This window comes from Strix uralensis, chromosome 12, assembly GCF_047716275.1.
Source record: "Strix uralensis isolate ZFMK-TIS-50842 chromosome 12, bStrUra1, whole genome shotgun sequence".
Lineage (NCBI taxonomy): Eukaryota > Metazoa > Chordata > Aves > Strigiformes > Strigidae > Strix > Strix uralensis.
In genome coordinates, this window is record NC_133983.1 from 10,375,763 (window position 1) to 10,391,470 (window position 15,708).

The following is a 15,708-nucleotide window of genomic DNA, read 5'->3' on the forward strand; positions in this document are numbered from 1 at the left end:
TCCAATAAGTGAGGTTGTCTGGTATAGGAATAGGTAAAGAAGATGAACTTTCAGACCCTCATTTTCTAATTTATGGCTAATGAAAAGCCAATCTAATCTATCTGACATCCTGCTGTCTGGACAGAATGTCTGCGGGTAGCCTGGACCTTGCAGAGGGAAATGGCCTGTCAAAGTTACAGCCTCCAAAAATGAACAATTTAAGTATGATGGACAAAAAACTGAATCTCTTGAATGAAAAGATGGACAAACTGTTGCATTTCCAAGAAGATCTGACAGACAAACTGCAGAGAGTTAACAAAGGCATTGACGATGTCGAAAAAGGCATTAACAAGCTAACAGTATCCCGAGCAGCTCCTGATGAGACAGATGCAATGAAAAAAGGCCTAAAGGTATCGGACAGTACTAACCAGGCTGATATCCAGAGCATATGCTCAGAAGTGTTGAAATTGATGAAAGCTGCCCAGCTAGATGCCTTGAAGCATAAGGAGAGGCTGGCAAAGATAGAGAAAAGAGTTGATACACTGGATAAAGTTATTACATTTGTGGGAGAAGTATTAAAAAATTCTAAAGTAGTGGATTTTATTCTCAAAGGCATTGTGCCCTGGAAGAAGGGGAGTCTGCTGGAAATCCTTCTTGAGGTTGGTTTTGTTTTACTGTTCTGTGTATTTTTCTTGATGATGTAGCAGGGCTTTAAGCTCTCCTACTGATTTCTTGCATGATGTATAATTCAGGTTTTCCTTTCAGTATTGCTGTTACAGGTTATTGCTGTGACCTTTGAATTGAAAGGCTCTTAAGGCAGAGACCAAGGCTCAAAACACGCCTTGCAGTTTTATGTCTGAGGTTCTCAAAGCGTGCCAGGCAATCCTATAAAGGAGTAGATTGGTACTGTAACAGGAAATTCGGCTTCTACCAGCGCTTTTGAAGATCAGCAACGTCATTCAAATTAGTGACCAAATTGAGGCCCCAGTAAAAATTGAGTAACATACTGGGAGCATTTTTTGTTGGAAGAAGCTTCTATTTTCTTGATTGATCATGAACTCTGAACACAACGCCAGTTACTAAAACCTGTGCTGATTTATGGTGATATTACTGAGCAGATGTATGTGTCCTTAGACATCTAAGTTGTCTTTAACTACATCTTAATGATTGAACTGTGACTTTACCAACTCCATCAACATTGTTCACTCCTCAGATCAAATAGTTCTTGTGTTTGCAAGTTCCTAAGCATTTCTTAATTATTGAGGACAATGAGTGAGGAACAGGTAAGACCAGTATGTAGTTGATATGGTGTTTTGATTAACTGTGGTTTTATAAATACAGGCATCAGGAATTATTTTTAGCTAATGGAGTTCTTGGTTTTCACTATGGCTTGTATCCCACAGTGGGGAAGAAGTGGGGAGAAACTGCAACAGTGGAATAGGTTTGTTCATTCCAAGAATCTCCTTGTATGTAGAGGTGTGATTGTGGTAAGGAGGACTTAGCTCAAATGAAAAAGTCCACTGGCATCTTAATCCAAATATTTTTCACCAAAACTGCAGCATGTTTTGGTGGAAGGTACACCTAAACTTTTACAAGAACAGGGCAATGCTAGGTGCTAGTGTACCTTCTTAGGCTTCGAGTGCTCTCCTGGTCTCCCTTTTCAAGTGACAGAGGCTGACAAGTGAGCTAGACTGTTAGGAGAGAGAAGAATTTATAGAGAGCTTCCATTAGTGTTGAGGACAACAAATCATACATTAGGCATCAATCTTAATTCTGGATAGAGATGAAGCTTGTACTTGCTTGCAGTTCCCATTTCAGTTCTACAGATTTTTGGAGAAATGGAAGAGTTTGATACATTTTGGTTAAAGCTGTATTGCTACAAGTTATTGCCTGCAGTCACTGCAAAATGCCTGGAGACAAATATGGTCCTCTGCAGGATTTACACCTTGACCTGAATTGACAGTGCACAGTATGTCAGTGGCCAGGTGAAGATCAGTATAAAGGTGATAAACTAATTTAGTTTCCAGACTGTCAGTTTCTAAGTGAAAAAAAAGCAGTGAGGAGGGATGTAAATAAAAGGGAGGTGATGTGAGGGATACTGAAGGAATGTTTCACATGGACTCTTAGCGTACTGTCAGAACTAGTTGTCAGGTAGCTACTATGCACTGCCTCCTCATCAGTGTTTGCAGAAGAAGAGATTGAAGGAGGTCAGAACTTCATCCAAGTGTTATGGATAGGTGGATGGAGATGTGAAATGACCTGCTGTTGGTGACCTAATGGGCTAAGATGGGGTGGAGGTCTGTGTCCCAGGCTCTAACCACTGCCTCTGTTGTAGAACAGGCAATATGTATTGGGCAAGCAGAGAGTTTTATGACTAACTCCAGTTTTGCAATATGACCATCATTGTTCTCTTTGTTGTTTCTGGCTATGAACAGTTTTTGAAATTGGAGCATAAGGTCAGTTGTAAGACCTTAAGATATGTCTGTATTTTGATCACAGGCTGCTGAGTGATATTTGACCTAGGCTTGAATTAGTGAGGAAGCATATGTACGTGACCTAGCTGGGGTAACGTGGAGCAAAACACAGGTAAATTTAAAACCAAATTAGCTTGCGCTGAGCCGTGTACTACCTTTGGTTTAGTTTTAACAGCCTGTTTTGTGATAGCAGTATAGACATGTCCAAAGAGCTCCACGCTTGCACAGGGGTTGCACACAAAAAGAATTAGCTACCTTGTTTCCAACGTTTGCTGTTTTGTAATAGTGTGCTGCTGCTTATCGTGGAGCTGGCTTAGTGCAAGGTTACTGGATACGGAATGGGAGTGGGGAGGTCATGTTTTCATTTCTGGGTGAAGCTGTTTGTTGATGGTATGACAGCATTCCAGGGATACCATGGAAATGCTTATGGGAGAAGTTTTGCAGGGTTGGAGTCAAATTAATAAAAGACTATGAATTGAGCTCCATAGGATCCAAACCTCAAACTTCTTACTTAAAAACCAAACACGGAAAAACCTTAAACTGTCACTTATCCAAGGCTTTCTTTGCACGTAGGATTTTGCAAGAATAATGTTCCCTCTGGTCATTGTTGCGGGTTTGCTTAGAGCTGTAATAAAGATGGTAATTATTTTTTACTACTTTTACTCTGGGTGTTTTGGTTTTTGGGAAGGGGGATGTGAGAGGGCTCTGTTGTGGAATCTATATGGTTGGAGCATGAAATCCTTAACTGCTTTTACTAACAGATGAAGGGGCTGATTTGCAGCAATCTTGTTAATCAGGGTTATCTGCAGAAATATTTTAAATGTTGCTTATTTGCTTGTAGAGATAAAGATAGGAGGCTGCTTATCACTAGATTTTAACTATATGCCAACCAAAAATGTTAACACCTTTTCCTATTTTTATGTAATGCTTTTTGCTAAATATTAGTTATTTAGTTTTAATTTGATTTCAGATGTATTACTGTATGAAGTGTTTAGTGGTGCTATTACAAAATATCCCTCTTCTGTGCTTTCTTAATTGGAGGAAGAAATTTGCTTGAAAATAAAAATCTGCTTCTAAAAGTCGAAAGTCACTTTTTAACCATGCCAAAGGTGACACGTGTAATGTCAAGTACATACACAAGAGTTACCATAAAGCTAGAGGCTCTTTTTTGGTATCACCTCTATCATAGCTCAGATTATGAATCTTTAGATGCCTTGAGACAAATATATTAACGATATCTTCAGAGACATTGTTTATCTTTCAGTCACCAGCCAAAAGGCAAGACAAATACAGTGTCATCTTTTTCTAATCTCTCTTATGTTTCACACGTCATGGTTTTTAATCAATATGAGTAAAGAGGACAGGAGGCAAAAATCTCTGACAGTCAAACTTTTGGAAAGCAGTGAGCTAATATATTACTCGGTGTTGTCTTGTTTTAGAAGTATGCCTGTGTGAAAAAGCAGGGAGAGACTGGAAGGAGGGAGTAAACACAGCAGTAACTAAAAATCCAGAAGACCAGAGGTGTTAGTGTTCATTTTACAGAGTCTGAATACCTACATAGTTGAAGGAACCTAGTGGGAAATACTCTTGGCCATAACTGCTATTCTTGTGTTCCCTTGTCATTTTTAGGCCAAAGATAAGCCTGAGGAGAGTGGTGCAAAACCTAAGCATGTGCTTAGTAACAGAGGAACCCAAACTGAAAGCAAGAATCCTCTGGAAGGTATGTATCACTCCAGGCATGCTACAAGCTTTGACTCTAGAATGTGCAGCAGACAAACTGGAAATTAATAGCCTGCTATTTCCCACTACCTGAATTACTCAAATGTAACTGAGTAACTTTGTCCACCATTACTGGGAAAATAGAGTTGTTTTCACCTCTTCTGCAAGACGATCTGTCCCCCAGCTCAAACCCCACAAAATGCTAGAAGATCAAGAAACTAAAAGCAGCACCTTTGTTTGGCTGCAGTTCTTTTGCTTTGGAATTACAGTGAGCTGAATTGAGCCATACTTGTTTGGAGATATCACGAAGGTTGTGGCAATATCACATAACAAACTTCATAAATTATTTTCCCTTAACACATCTGAACCATCCCTCCCTCCTCCCCCTCTTTGAAAAAGGGACATGTTGACATTGGGAATATCTTTTTTTGGTCAGCAAGTTTCATTGCCATGTCAGGGCTAGATTCCTATTTAGGATGCATCTGTCAGGGCATTGCCCTGTTGCGTCCATTATTGATGCCTGTGGAGTTGCAACAAGGGTGAACATGATGTTGAGCAGGCCCTGTCATGCTGTTGTCTTCAAACTGTCAGTGAATCCTTTAAATTTATGGGCAATCCCCCTTCTAGCTTCATCATTTAGGAAGTGATAAAAATAAAGCTGACAGTCACAATTCTGGCTCAAAAGCTACTTAGGATTGTTAACTAACCTTGATTGCCAGTGACCTGTGCATGCTGAATCCTGAAAGAAGTTACCCTAGAAATTTTCACTGCTAATATTCACAACCATTGTCACAAGAAGCTGCTGAAGAACCTTCTTGTCCTTTTGTGGAAAATGCAAGAGCCAGTGTCTCAAGCCCCAGTGTCCCTTGGAGTCTTGCTCAGTGTGTCTCTGCCCCTCTGATCAGGTAGAGGGTGTGTCAGGTTCAGCGGGCTTCTGAATGGATCTGCAGTGCCTGAACTACCCGTTATATTTGCCCGCAGAGTGATTTCAGATTTTAGATGCGGTGAGCTTGAGCCATGCAGGTCTTCTGTTTGCTTTATGGAAATCCAAATTAAATCTGTAACACTGCTGGAAAGCCAGCAGAGCAGTTAAACCTCTGATTAAGCCAGGAACATTAATAATGGCTGTCTCAAGCCTGCTGGTGTAAGGTTTTTAAACATTTTGGGGGGTTTCTTGCTACCTTTTCGGATGTACATAACTGCATAGGTTAGTTTGAATGGTGGGTTACTTCATTGCCTCTCTGTTTTGCTGTCACTTTTGTCAAGGATAGTTTTATTAATGGCTTATTTTATTCAGAGACAAAAAGTGGGAAAAAGCTGGATGAAAACAAGGGAGCATGTGAGAAGGTGAGTGCTTCTAGTGCTGTAGCCCACAAAGCTGACTCCAAACCCCAAGTTAAAGAGAGGACAGCGCAGCAGCAAGTAGTAGAAGGTGCTGGCAAAACACACAGCTCTAAGAGCTGTCAACAGCAAAAGGACGTTGGTGTCAAAGCTTTGAATCAACACAACGGTCTTCCCTTCGTAAATCAAGATCATGTAGGCAACCAAAATGTTCCTGCTAAAGCACATGATACGGACAGAGTCCCACGCCTAGATGAGTGCCACAGGCCACTTGTTCATGAGAAACTCAGAAAGTATGAAAACAAACCTCCATCGTCGAGTGCGGCATCTCGGGAAGCTGTGCCCTCCACAACCCGGGCTATATCTGACACAGGGTGTGAGGTGACACGAACCAGGTAATGGCCTTTCTGTGTGATCTGAAACCATTTCACGTGTTAGAATGAAAAAAACAAAGGCCAGGTCATTAAAGGAGGCAGCTCCTGTTGAGCATGGTCCAGGGGGAAAATAGCCCTGCTAGGATAGGAGTCGTGAGACCTTACCAATGGTTAAGGCAAAAAACTCAAAGCAGCAAGGGCTCTGTGTAAATTTCTGTGAAGCCAAGGAGTCAGAGGGCTAGATGTATGGGAGATTTTTTTTATATGATTGAAGCTTCTGTCTGTGAGAGATAGAAAGGTGACCACTCTAGTATAGCTAGATTAGTTGGACATTTATAAACCACTCAGTCCTTTCCAACTCCTCTGTTTCTATAACTGGGGGGGAAGGGATTTGAGATATTTACTAGTATATGACAAAACCAAACAACTTGTTTAGTTTGCTGTCCTCAGTGGTTTTGTGGGTATGTTTTATGCTTTGGTCACCTAAAGATATGACCAGATAGAGATTAATAAATGAACAATTAGCCTAATCTTTTCCTCATAGGTATCTTGTAATATGTCTTTCATAATCCATTTCCTTTTGAATTATTTATTTAGGATTTGATTTTCATTCCATTTATTTAAATTTAAAAAAGCCACACACAATGACAACCCACAACCAAAAAACCCTTACCAACCAAATGCCAACAGATGGAAATTCTGTGGCAGATTTTAACTGCCATGCCTTCTCTGTCTGGGTTGGTGGATATAAAATTGTTTATATATGTGTATGTGTGTACATATGAGTGATAGACACACTCACATATACACGCACATATATACGTATGTTACTTTGTGTGGAATTTCCCCATTTTTCATGTGTACAAATCGGTGTCTGAAGCCCTGACAAGAACATAACAATACTTCTGTGTATGTGTACTTTAATTTGAAAACTTCGAATTTGTAGCGGTACTTGTGAATATAGAGGGGACACTTAAATCCTTCTGTGCAAAGGGTGTCTGCTGGGATTACAGGACTCTTCTTTTTTATCTTTTTTTTTCTAAAAAAAGAAAGTGAATGACAAATAAATTATCAAAATGATTGAAAGTTGTCCTGATGCCTGCACATGAGGGAAAGGGGTCATTGTGAAGACTGGCACACTGGGATATTTTTCTTGTAAGAGGCTGAGTGTAAGGATGTGGCAGGAGAAGGTAGAAGCCTTCACTACTGTGGCCTCTATTGAAACATTCATTGTTACCTCCCAGCTGGTGGCTGTAACAACACTAAAGCCAGAGGGACCTCCCTGTGCTTTCCCTGTAGGTTTTAGGCTCTGGCTGGTGGGCTGTAGGCACTGTCCTTCACCAGCTGGAGTGGGTCCATCCCAGCTGCCTGCCGGAGCTCTGCTGTGGAGGCTCTGCCTGTACGGTGCTTTGAGGATGGCTCAAGGTGTTTGTGAAGCAGTGGAGGAACAGTTGCTGTTACCCCTTAGAAGTCAGTGCTGGTTGATCATGATGTGCCAGGTGGTGAACTTGGAGATAGGCAGCAGCTTCTGACGCAGCTGGTTGGTTTGGACAGGGGTTGTCTGAGCCCCAAAGACTTTGGTTTGGGGAGGAGGGAGGCGGGCAGATAACTGCAAGGCAGAACCTAGAGTAAACCCCAGGGGAAGCTGGAGCCGTCCTGCACAGATTATGCTTTTGTGTGTGAAGTCAAATGAGGATGGTAAATGCCTCTCTAAAATGAATGCAACTTTTAATGAAGTCTGTAAGCCCACACAGCAGTGTCAAAAGAACACACTGTTCCCCTGCTTGGAGAAATGCCCAAGAGTCCTGCCGAGCTCAGGCTTGTCTAGATAGCAGTGGAAGTGTTTGCTCAGAGTTGTGTTCAGCTGCTCTGGTAGCTCACTCCAGTGAGCTTAGATTCATAGCACAACTCAAGGGTGTTAAAGGTGCTGAAAATGAGAAAGTTCAGACTCTTGTTATGCAAAAGCAGAAACATTTTCTTTTATAACGTCTTTTGCTTCAGCAAAAGAGGCGGTAACTTTTGAAGAAATTAGGTACATTCTCTCCTAGACATCAGAAATATTCTTTACTGCTGCTGTATAAAATCTACTTTAGAACTTTCAAAGTTTCAATTCAGTCTCACTGAAATCAGACTGTGTGCTCATGACAGTTGGAGCAGTAACGGTTGACTCAAAAGTTATCACACAATGTCTTTGATGGATTGTAGTAGCATATAGTTTTTAACCCATAATCTTTTTAGGCGACACGAGGGGAAAAAAAAAATCATCAGAGTGCCAAGGAAAATAGTATTGATGGAGTGAGAGAGTTTATGAAAGTTACATTTTTAACAGAAAGCTGTGGAAAGAATGCTGTCCCATCAGAACCCAAACACACATGTTTGAGTGTTCAAGTCAGCCAGCTGGAAGAGGACTGAGATGGATGCAAACCTTTGGATCTGTAGAGCCATGTGAGCAGTCAGCCATTTAGATAATCAGTCTGTAATTTGTGAAAGCATTCACTACACCTTCTCTGGCCAGATGAGTGGTATTTTGTTAGACCAACTGTAATAGCTGCAAAAAGTGGGTAAGCTTTCAAATGTGGGATTAACGCTTTGCAGTGTGAGACGTTTTGTGTTCAGCAGAAAGCAGGCATATATGCAGATGAGGACACCGAAAAAGCATCAGCATGCTTTTTGGTGCACTTCACTTAGTGTTGTGAGTATTTCTGAAGAGGATTGGTAGAGTTAGATTTCTTTCATACTGTAGAAATTTGGTTTTGGAAGCTTATAGATTTTCTTCCCCACAAACTTACAAAAGCAAAGCTAGTCATTTGCATAACATGTCAACTGCTTGCTCTGCAGGATATCCATCAATGTACATATGTCTGAAATGAAAGAAAAGATTGAGATGACCAAGGAAGGAAAGTTTAATGATCACAGAGCTAAAAGTCCCAAAGTAAGATCCGTATCCTCCACACCAGCAGAAGTGGAAGGAGTCAAACAGCTGCCTGACAAATTAAAACTTCAACAGAGTCCTAAAAACATCAGCACTGAGCCAAATCAAGAAGTGAAAGGGGACAATAAGCAAAATGGACTTGCACTTCAGACAGGGAAGCAACAGCCATTATTGAGCAAGCCCAAACCAGGTAAAAAGGCTGAAGAGAAATCAGAATTAAAATGGAAGCCCATAACCTCACAGAATACCTCTGCAAAGGAGCCTATGAAGGATGTGGGGGTAGAAGTGAAAAACCATCAAGAAACAGCAAAAGCAGAAGAATCCCTGACAGATACCAACTCTGAGAGGAAAGAGTCTGAGTCTGCATCTTCAGGGAGAAGTGAAAATGATGCTCGTCAGTGCACTGGAATGGCAACAGAGAAGACTAAATCATTGGAAGCTTGCAAAGAGCTTCCCATACAGGATGAAATGATCATCGGTAAGTTGCTGGAAACTTACATTGAGGACTTTCTGCTACTCCTGTGTTATATATACAATAATAGCTGGGGCAGTGCTCAGCAGACCACCCGTGTTTTACAGTTCAAGAGCATTTTGCCATGGGTATCTCTGACTACGTAAATAATGTGCAAATTAACATTTGTACAAATTCTTTTAATAGTAATTTTTCTTCTAAAGTGTGTTTTGGGAAAAAAAAAGTTTCTTTAAAATAAAATTGGGTAAAGAATATATGTAATGAGAAGTATGAGTAATTTTGAAAAAATTGGTTTGCTTTACATTAAGCATTTATTCCTTAAGATAGAGTATGCAAATCAGGTATGCTTTAGCAACTATGGACTAGAGATCCAGTGAGCAGCAAAATATTTCAGGAGGAGTATCTTGCTGTGGTCTTTGTTATGTTATTGGCCATAGATCTCTTCTCAGTTACTGTGTGAACACTTGATCACGTTGTTTCAGAGAGTACTCTCTCCTGGCAGCATAAATACATGTATGTCCCAGAACGTACATACATGCGTAGATGTCCTGACCTGGATCTGGCTTTCTCAGCAGTGGCTGGAGATGAGGTTAAATCGCAGCCCAAGATATCTGGAGATTAACTGTAGAATTGCTTTGAATGGGGGACAGCAAAAATGGGTTTATGGAAGCCTTACCCTAGAAAAACTTGGACATTAAGTGTATCATCGTTAACTGATTTAGTTTCCCACAAACTGATTAAACTTAATAGCTGTAATGTTAATGTTTGCAGCTTTAACCTGGACATTGTCTGCAAAAATCTTGCTGCTAGGAGAAATTTCCTGATTTTACCAATAACTGTCATCATTTATCAGGGCTGTGTTTTTGTGTTGGTCTTTCCAGCTGCTATACAATGATTAAAAGATCAAATGTAACTTTTTCCAAAGTTCCAAGTATTTTTTTTCAAGTGACCTCTTCTGTTAATGCCTAAATGTTGACCTTCTGAAGGTGTCCAGTGGGTTTACTGTGTTTGAAAAATATATGCTTGAGATTCAGGAGGTGGGATCCTATTCTCAGTTCTGTAAAAGGGTGTTAGCAATAAAAGTCCCTCACTTGAAGTAACAGAGTGGTTTTTGGATATTTTCAGCACCTCCCTTCTTATGGCTAGCTGCAAATGCAATGGTTATTTTACTTGCATGCCACTCTAAAAATAGCAAAGGAATTGCATGCTGAATGTTATCCAGATACTTCACTGCTTGTCAGAATTCCAGAAGAAAAAATGATGGTGTGGCAGAGGAACATGAAGCAAAGAGAAAAGATGGGAGAGAGGGCAGTGTGCTTTAGTATAAAGTTCTGAGTGTTTGCACTGGCAGCAGTCGGAGGCTGGCTTGTCTGGGTGTTTGTGTTGGCCCCAGTGCTTCTCCCTTAGAGCCTCACAGAAGCACCGAGGGCTGCATCAGCAATACCAGTCTGGGAAACTGGGTTCATCCCTTCAGGAACAGCAATGCTGGACGTGGGGGGAGCACAAGAGTATGGTTTTGTGGAGCTGTGGATACTGGGAGCATAGAAAGTAGTTGAAACTTCTCATTACACTTAGGAAACACAACAAGGTGATGTGCATGTCCTGTGAATTGGCATCATTGGTGTGAGGGAGGTGATAGAGTGCAGCGATGTGTGCAGAAACACCTCAATGACCAGCTTGTCTCCTCTTTAGATGACAGCCCTTCTCCTCCGGCTCCTTTTGAACATCGCATAGTGAGTGTCAAGCAAACAGAGGTGACAACATGCTACTCAGTGTGTCATCATGAAGTACTGGGGGGGTAAGTATCGCTGTCCCTAATGCTGTACTGCTGTTGGTAGCTAAGGAAGGCATGGAGAAATGCAGTTAGCTGGAGAGCTAGAGCTGTCTTCTTTAGACAGCTCCAGGGTGCGTGTGGGTGAGACGGGAACAAGCTCACTGCAGCCAGAGTGAGCAGGTTCATCCTTGAGACTTTTTGGGCTATCATAGTTGCAGGGTTCCTTGTATCAACCTTCTGTTGATTTTTGGTGTGTGTGTGGTGAAGTACCTTAGATGACTGGTTTCTGCCCTAGTTCCATTTTCAGATGCCTGACTGTCATCTTGGATGACTTTTTTGCATTTGTTACATTAATCCTGGCCACAGCTGGTGTCGTGAGAAACACCTGTACCCTTTAGGCAGACAGATTTGGAGCATTTGAAGTCAGCAAAGCCCATTAGGTCAGGCAGCCTCCAAAATCTTTTTTCCATGCTGAACTGTGCATTAAAGAAAACTAAGGGAGAAGTTATAATTATTTTGACCTTATGTTTAGTTTTAATTCATAGGAAGTCTGCAGCTGCTTTAGTCTTTGTATTCTTGTATCCCTACTTATCTGACAAGAAGGTTTGATTTGCACATTGATCCAAGTACAAATATGGCTTAATAACTATAAGCAATATGATGCAATAGCAGAGAAGATGATGTTTAGAAATCATCCCAAGGGGTATTAACGTATCTGGGTGACATCGGGGAGAATTTACAACATGCAAGAAATGCAGTCTGTGGAGTAGCTACAGTTACTGGTCTTATTTAACAAGTTATGAGATCAGGACAGAAATATCCTTGTTAATATATCCACTAACGCATCACTGAAGGACAGCAAGTGGGTACAGTTACAGAACCGAAAAAGAATATCATCAGGTCATCATACCGCAGTGAAATGTAGTAATACGAAGGAGGCATAATATTTTAATGTAAGCATTGAACAACTGGCTGGAAAGATAAAACTAATCCTTCATAAGCTGAGAGAAAGAGGAGATTCATGCTGCTGGCCACCTGATTCTGTTCACTTTGTACTGTGCTATTTTTAATCAACGATAAGAATAGTTGTATGAAAGTTTCTGCGGTGAGCTGTGCTAAACCTGTTTCCCATCTTTTCCTTGGTATCAACAGGGGGCGTTTTGGGCAAGTTCACAAGTGCACGGAAATATCAACTGGTCTCAACCTGGCAGCCAAAATCATAAAAGTGAAAGGAGCAAGAGAGAGGGTAACTATGTTGCTGTGAACCCAAGTGAGCAGGCTTTAAACCCAGCCCGTGTTGCAAGCACCTTAAACATCACTTCCCTGAACTGACCCATAAGAGCAACTTGTCATTGGGTAGTATCAAATACTGTAAAATCTGTCTTAGTAAGTAGCGGTTTGGACTTAATGCGACCGTTTGTCACATGTGATTAAACCTTCTGCCCACATGTGGTATAGCTGTTATTGGGTTTTACAAATAATTGTATTTGAATATATTGGAATTTAAGGAGCATATTTTGCTTATTTTTTGGTAACTTGTTATTTTTTCAGGAGGAAGTAAAAAATGAAATTAATGTCATGAACCAATTAAATCACGTGAATCTGATCCAGCTTTATGATGCTTTTGAAGCCAAGAATAATATCACTTTGATCATGGAATAGTAAGTTTAAATTATCTCAGGAATTGTCAATGTTTGGGAAATAGGGAGTGATAATTCTGAGGTGTGGACAAGGCTTAAGTGGTTTTCCCAGCCTGAGAGAGAGTTGATTTCATTTTCAGAAGGAAAAAAATATATGCTTTAAAGACAGTTTCTTCAGGTTAAAAATTATGTATTTGTCAAGATTACAGTTTAAGCAAATGATAAGAAAGGCAGCTATCTTTAAGGGTATGAAGCAAATTACAAGATTGTTAAGGAACAGAACTTTACTATGGTTCATTTTTCATTCAAGTTTAACTTACAGGCCCCATCTTTGTCCCTAGCTCCCAAATTCCATAAGTGTTGTGGGTAAATAAAATTTCATACTAGGGAGAGGGTGAAGGTGAGAGACACAGACAAGAGGGAGGAATGAGGTGTTTTAAGTAGAATTAGTAAAGACATGGAGAAGGTAGGAAGGTAATTAATTATATGCATGGTCTGCCTCCTTTGAGTAATCTTAGGATTAATAAAAATGCCTCCCCATTTGAAGCTAAAAAAGAATTTTGATCTATATCAAATGTGGAATTCACAAAAGGGAGATTTCATGCTGCCTTTTCTGTGTAGTGGCATATTACTTTACAGAAACCTGAAGTTTTATAAACTAAAAACAGTTTCTGCTACAGAACTAATTGTTAATGACATGAATGAAAAAACAATACAAAATGAAATAGCAAATATAAATATAAAACATGTAAATGTGTGTATTGAAATTAATACCTGAAGTTTTTACCTTGCAGAAGCTTGTCAGAGCTATATGTCTGATGGAATTTTCTCTTAATTTTTGTGCAGAATTAAGTTCAATTGTCAGGTCATTTAAAATAGCTTTCAGTTTGAGAAGTTTCATTTAGTAAATTTTATAGATTGAAGACTTAGTTTCTCTAGACTAATAAGGTGACCGAGTAATAGATGCTTTGGAACTCCCTGTAGGTTCTCCAGGTTAAATCCGATTAAAATTGTATCAGCAGGTTGTGTGGGTTTGGGTTTGACATATATTCCCCCCTAACTTAGGTTGATATTTAATTTCACACTCAGAAATAAGTCTCTTAAAGTCATTGAGACTACTGATACATTTTATATTGGATGTGTTCTTAGGAGCCTTGCTAAATTAGCCCAAGTTCCCGACTTGGAAATAAATTGAGCTAATGGGGATTTTAGGGTTTTTAACACTTTTCTATGTCAAAATTTTAGTCTTGATGGTGGTGAATTATTTGACCGGATCACAGATGAAAACTACAATCTAACTGAGTTGGATGCAGTCCTATTTACCAAACAGATTTGTGAAGGAGTCCAGTACTTGCACCAGCATTATATTCTCCATTTAGATCTGAAGGTCAGTACTTCATACTGTCTGCTTTTTAGTGATGCTATGGTTTGGACCACTACAGAGTCTCTAATTACAAGAGTCATTTCTCATTTCATGGATTTATGTCATAAAGAAATAGACTTACTTAGTTCAGTAGTCACAATGAATGGAGCTCTAGAGATTCATTACTTTTTTTTCAATGTCTGTTTGGTAGCTTGCTTAGAATAGTGAAGTGAACAGAATTCTGTTCTTTTGCCTCTCCCAAATCAGAAGCTTTTCATTCTGTGTGGAATTAAACAATGCCCTTTTGTCATCAATGAAAAAACCATACCCAGAACCCTCTTTGGCTAGGAAAGTCTGCAGTCTTCCCTCCACTTCCCCTACCCCCTTCTAAGTGTGCTCAAATACTTATTCAACCATCTTCCTATTGTTTGTACTTGTTACTAACTGGATCTGAACTGCAGTAAAGTGACAATGTCTTCCTAATGGCCCTAACTGATCTTTTCGAAGACTGATTTTTTTTTTTTTTTTTTTTTCTGCTTGTTTATACAGTGCTTTGGTATTAGACCTGGTTGGCCTGTAGACAGTTCTGCAGTTCTAATAACTTTGGACACCATCATCCCCCCCCATTCCCACCTTGAAAAATATTCTCATTGGAAAAAACAAATTTTTGCCTTCATGGGAAAACCAAAGGATGCATTTGACATGTTTCTTGTGGCTTTTTGTGGAGCTACTTTTATATTTAAGGAGTAAATCCAGTGGGTATGCCTCAACCATCAGACTGACTCTACCGTTTTACACAGGGGGGGTCTTTCCATTTCAAAATCCATTTGTCATCTATGGTGAAATATAGGAATATTGTCAAACAAGAACAGAAGTAAAACTTCTTTATGGGAAGTCCAAAACCAAACCTTTCACTAACTCAGTATGCCAGTCAAATTCTGCTCTCCCATTATAGGAATAGAACAAAAAGTATTATATTAAAAAATACTATTAAAAATCTCTGAGATTTGTATATTCTTTTGCTAGATCTCCCTCTCAAACAGTCATATGTGTAACTCAAAATACTTTCTTCCCTTGTTGTAGCCTGAAAACATACTATGTGTAAATCGCACAGGAAACCAGATTAAGATTATTGATTTTGGATTAGCAAGGAGGTAAGAGTTCAGTTATGATTCAAAACAAAAAATCAAACCCACAAACCTCTGGTGTGTTTTTGGTGGTTCTTGGCAGGGGGGAGGGGTATGTATTTTGGTGACTGTAAAGTAATTTTGCTATGTGAATGAGCTAAGCAGTATGCTGCTGCAGGCATGAGTTTTCTGCTGTGTACAGTAATTATCTAATTACTCTTTCAAATAACATTTCTGTTGGATAAAGCTATGCTGCTGTTCTAATTATCTCAAAATGATTCCCCATATAGAGCTGTTACTCTAGGGACTCCATGAAGACTCTCAGACTTCTTGACTGCTGGGTTTTATTGTGCAGGTTCTTGCTGTGGAAATTATCTGCTAAACTCTTTAGGTAAATAAGTTGATTGATGGAGAGGAAAAAAAAAAAGTGTGTTTGAGCCATCCCTTGTGAAACGGGCAACCCTCAGAGAAGTATGGACTTTTGTCCATTCTTTTACTTTGCTTGCATGAATT

At 39.9% G+C, this 15,708-nt stretch overlaps 1 protein-coding gene across 2 annotated transcripts in view; it reads left to right on the forward strand.

Moving 5' to 3' along the window:
- Nucleotides 1–15,708, forward strand: part of MYLK3 (myosin light chain kinase 3) — a 22,380-nt gene continuing 6,672 nt past the window's right edge. Inside the window, exons 1-10 of one of the 2 annotated variants that reach the window (XM_074881399.1) lie at nt 1–638; nt 3,027–3,092; nt 4,083–4,173; nt 5,470–5,908; nt 8,726–9,297; nt 10,984–11,089; nt 12,218–12,311; nt 12,617–12,726; nt 13,951–14,092; nt 15,152–15,222. In XM_074881399.1, coding sequence (XP_074737500.1) covers nt 126–638; nt 3,027–3,092; nt 4,083–4,173; nt 5,470–5,908; nt 8,726–9,297; nt 10,984–11,089; nt 12,218–12,311; nt 12,617–12,726; nt 13,951–14,092; nt 15,152–15,222 — 2,204 coding nt within the window. In that variant the 5' untranslated portion in view covers nt 1–125. The remainder of the gene's footprint in view (nt 639–3,026; nt 3,093–4,082; nt 4,174–5,469; nt 5,909–8,725; nt 9,298–10,983; nt 11,090–12,217; nt 12,312–12,616; nt 12,727–13,950; nt 14,093–15,151; nt 15,223–15,708) is intronic. The other variant, XM_074881400.1, reaches the window with a different exon arrangement.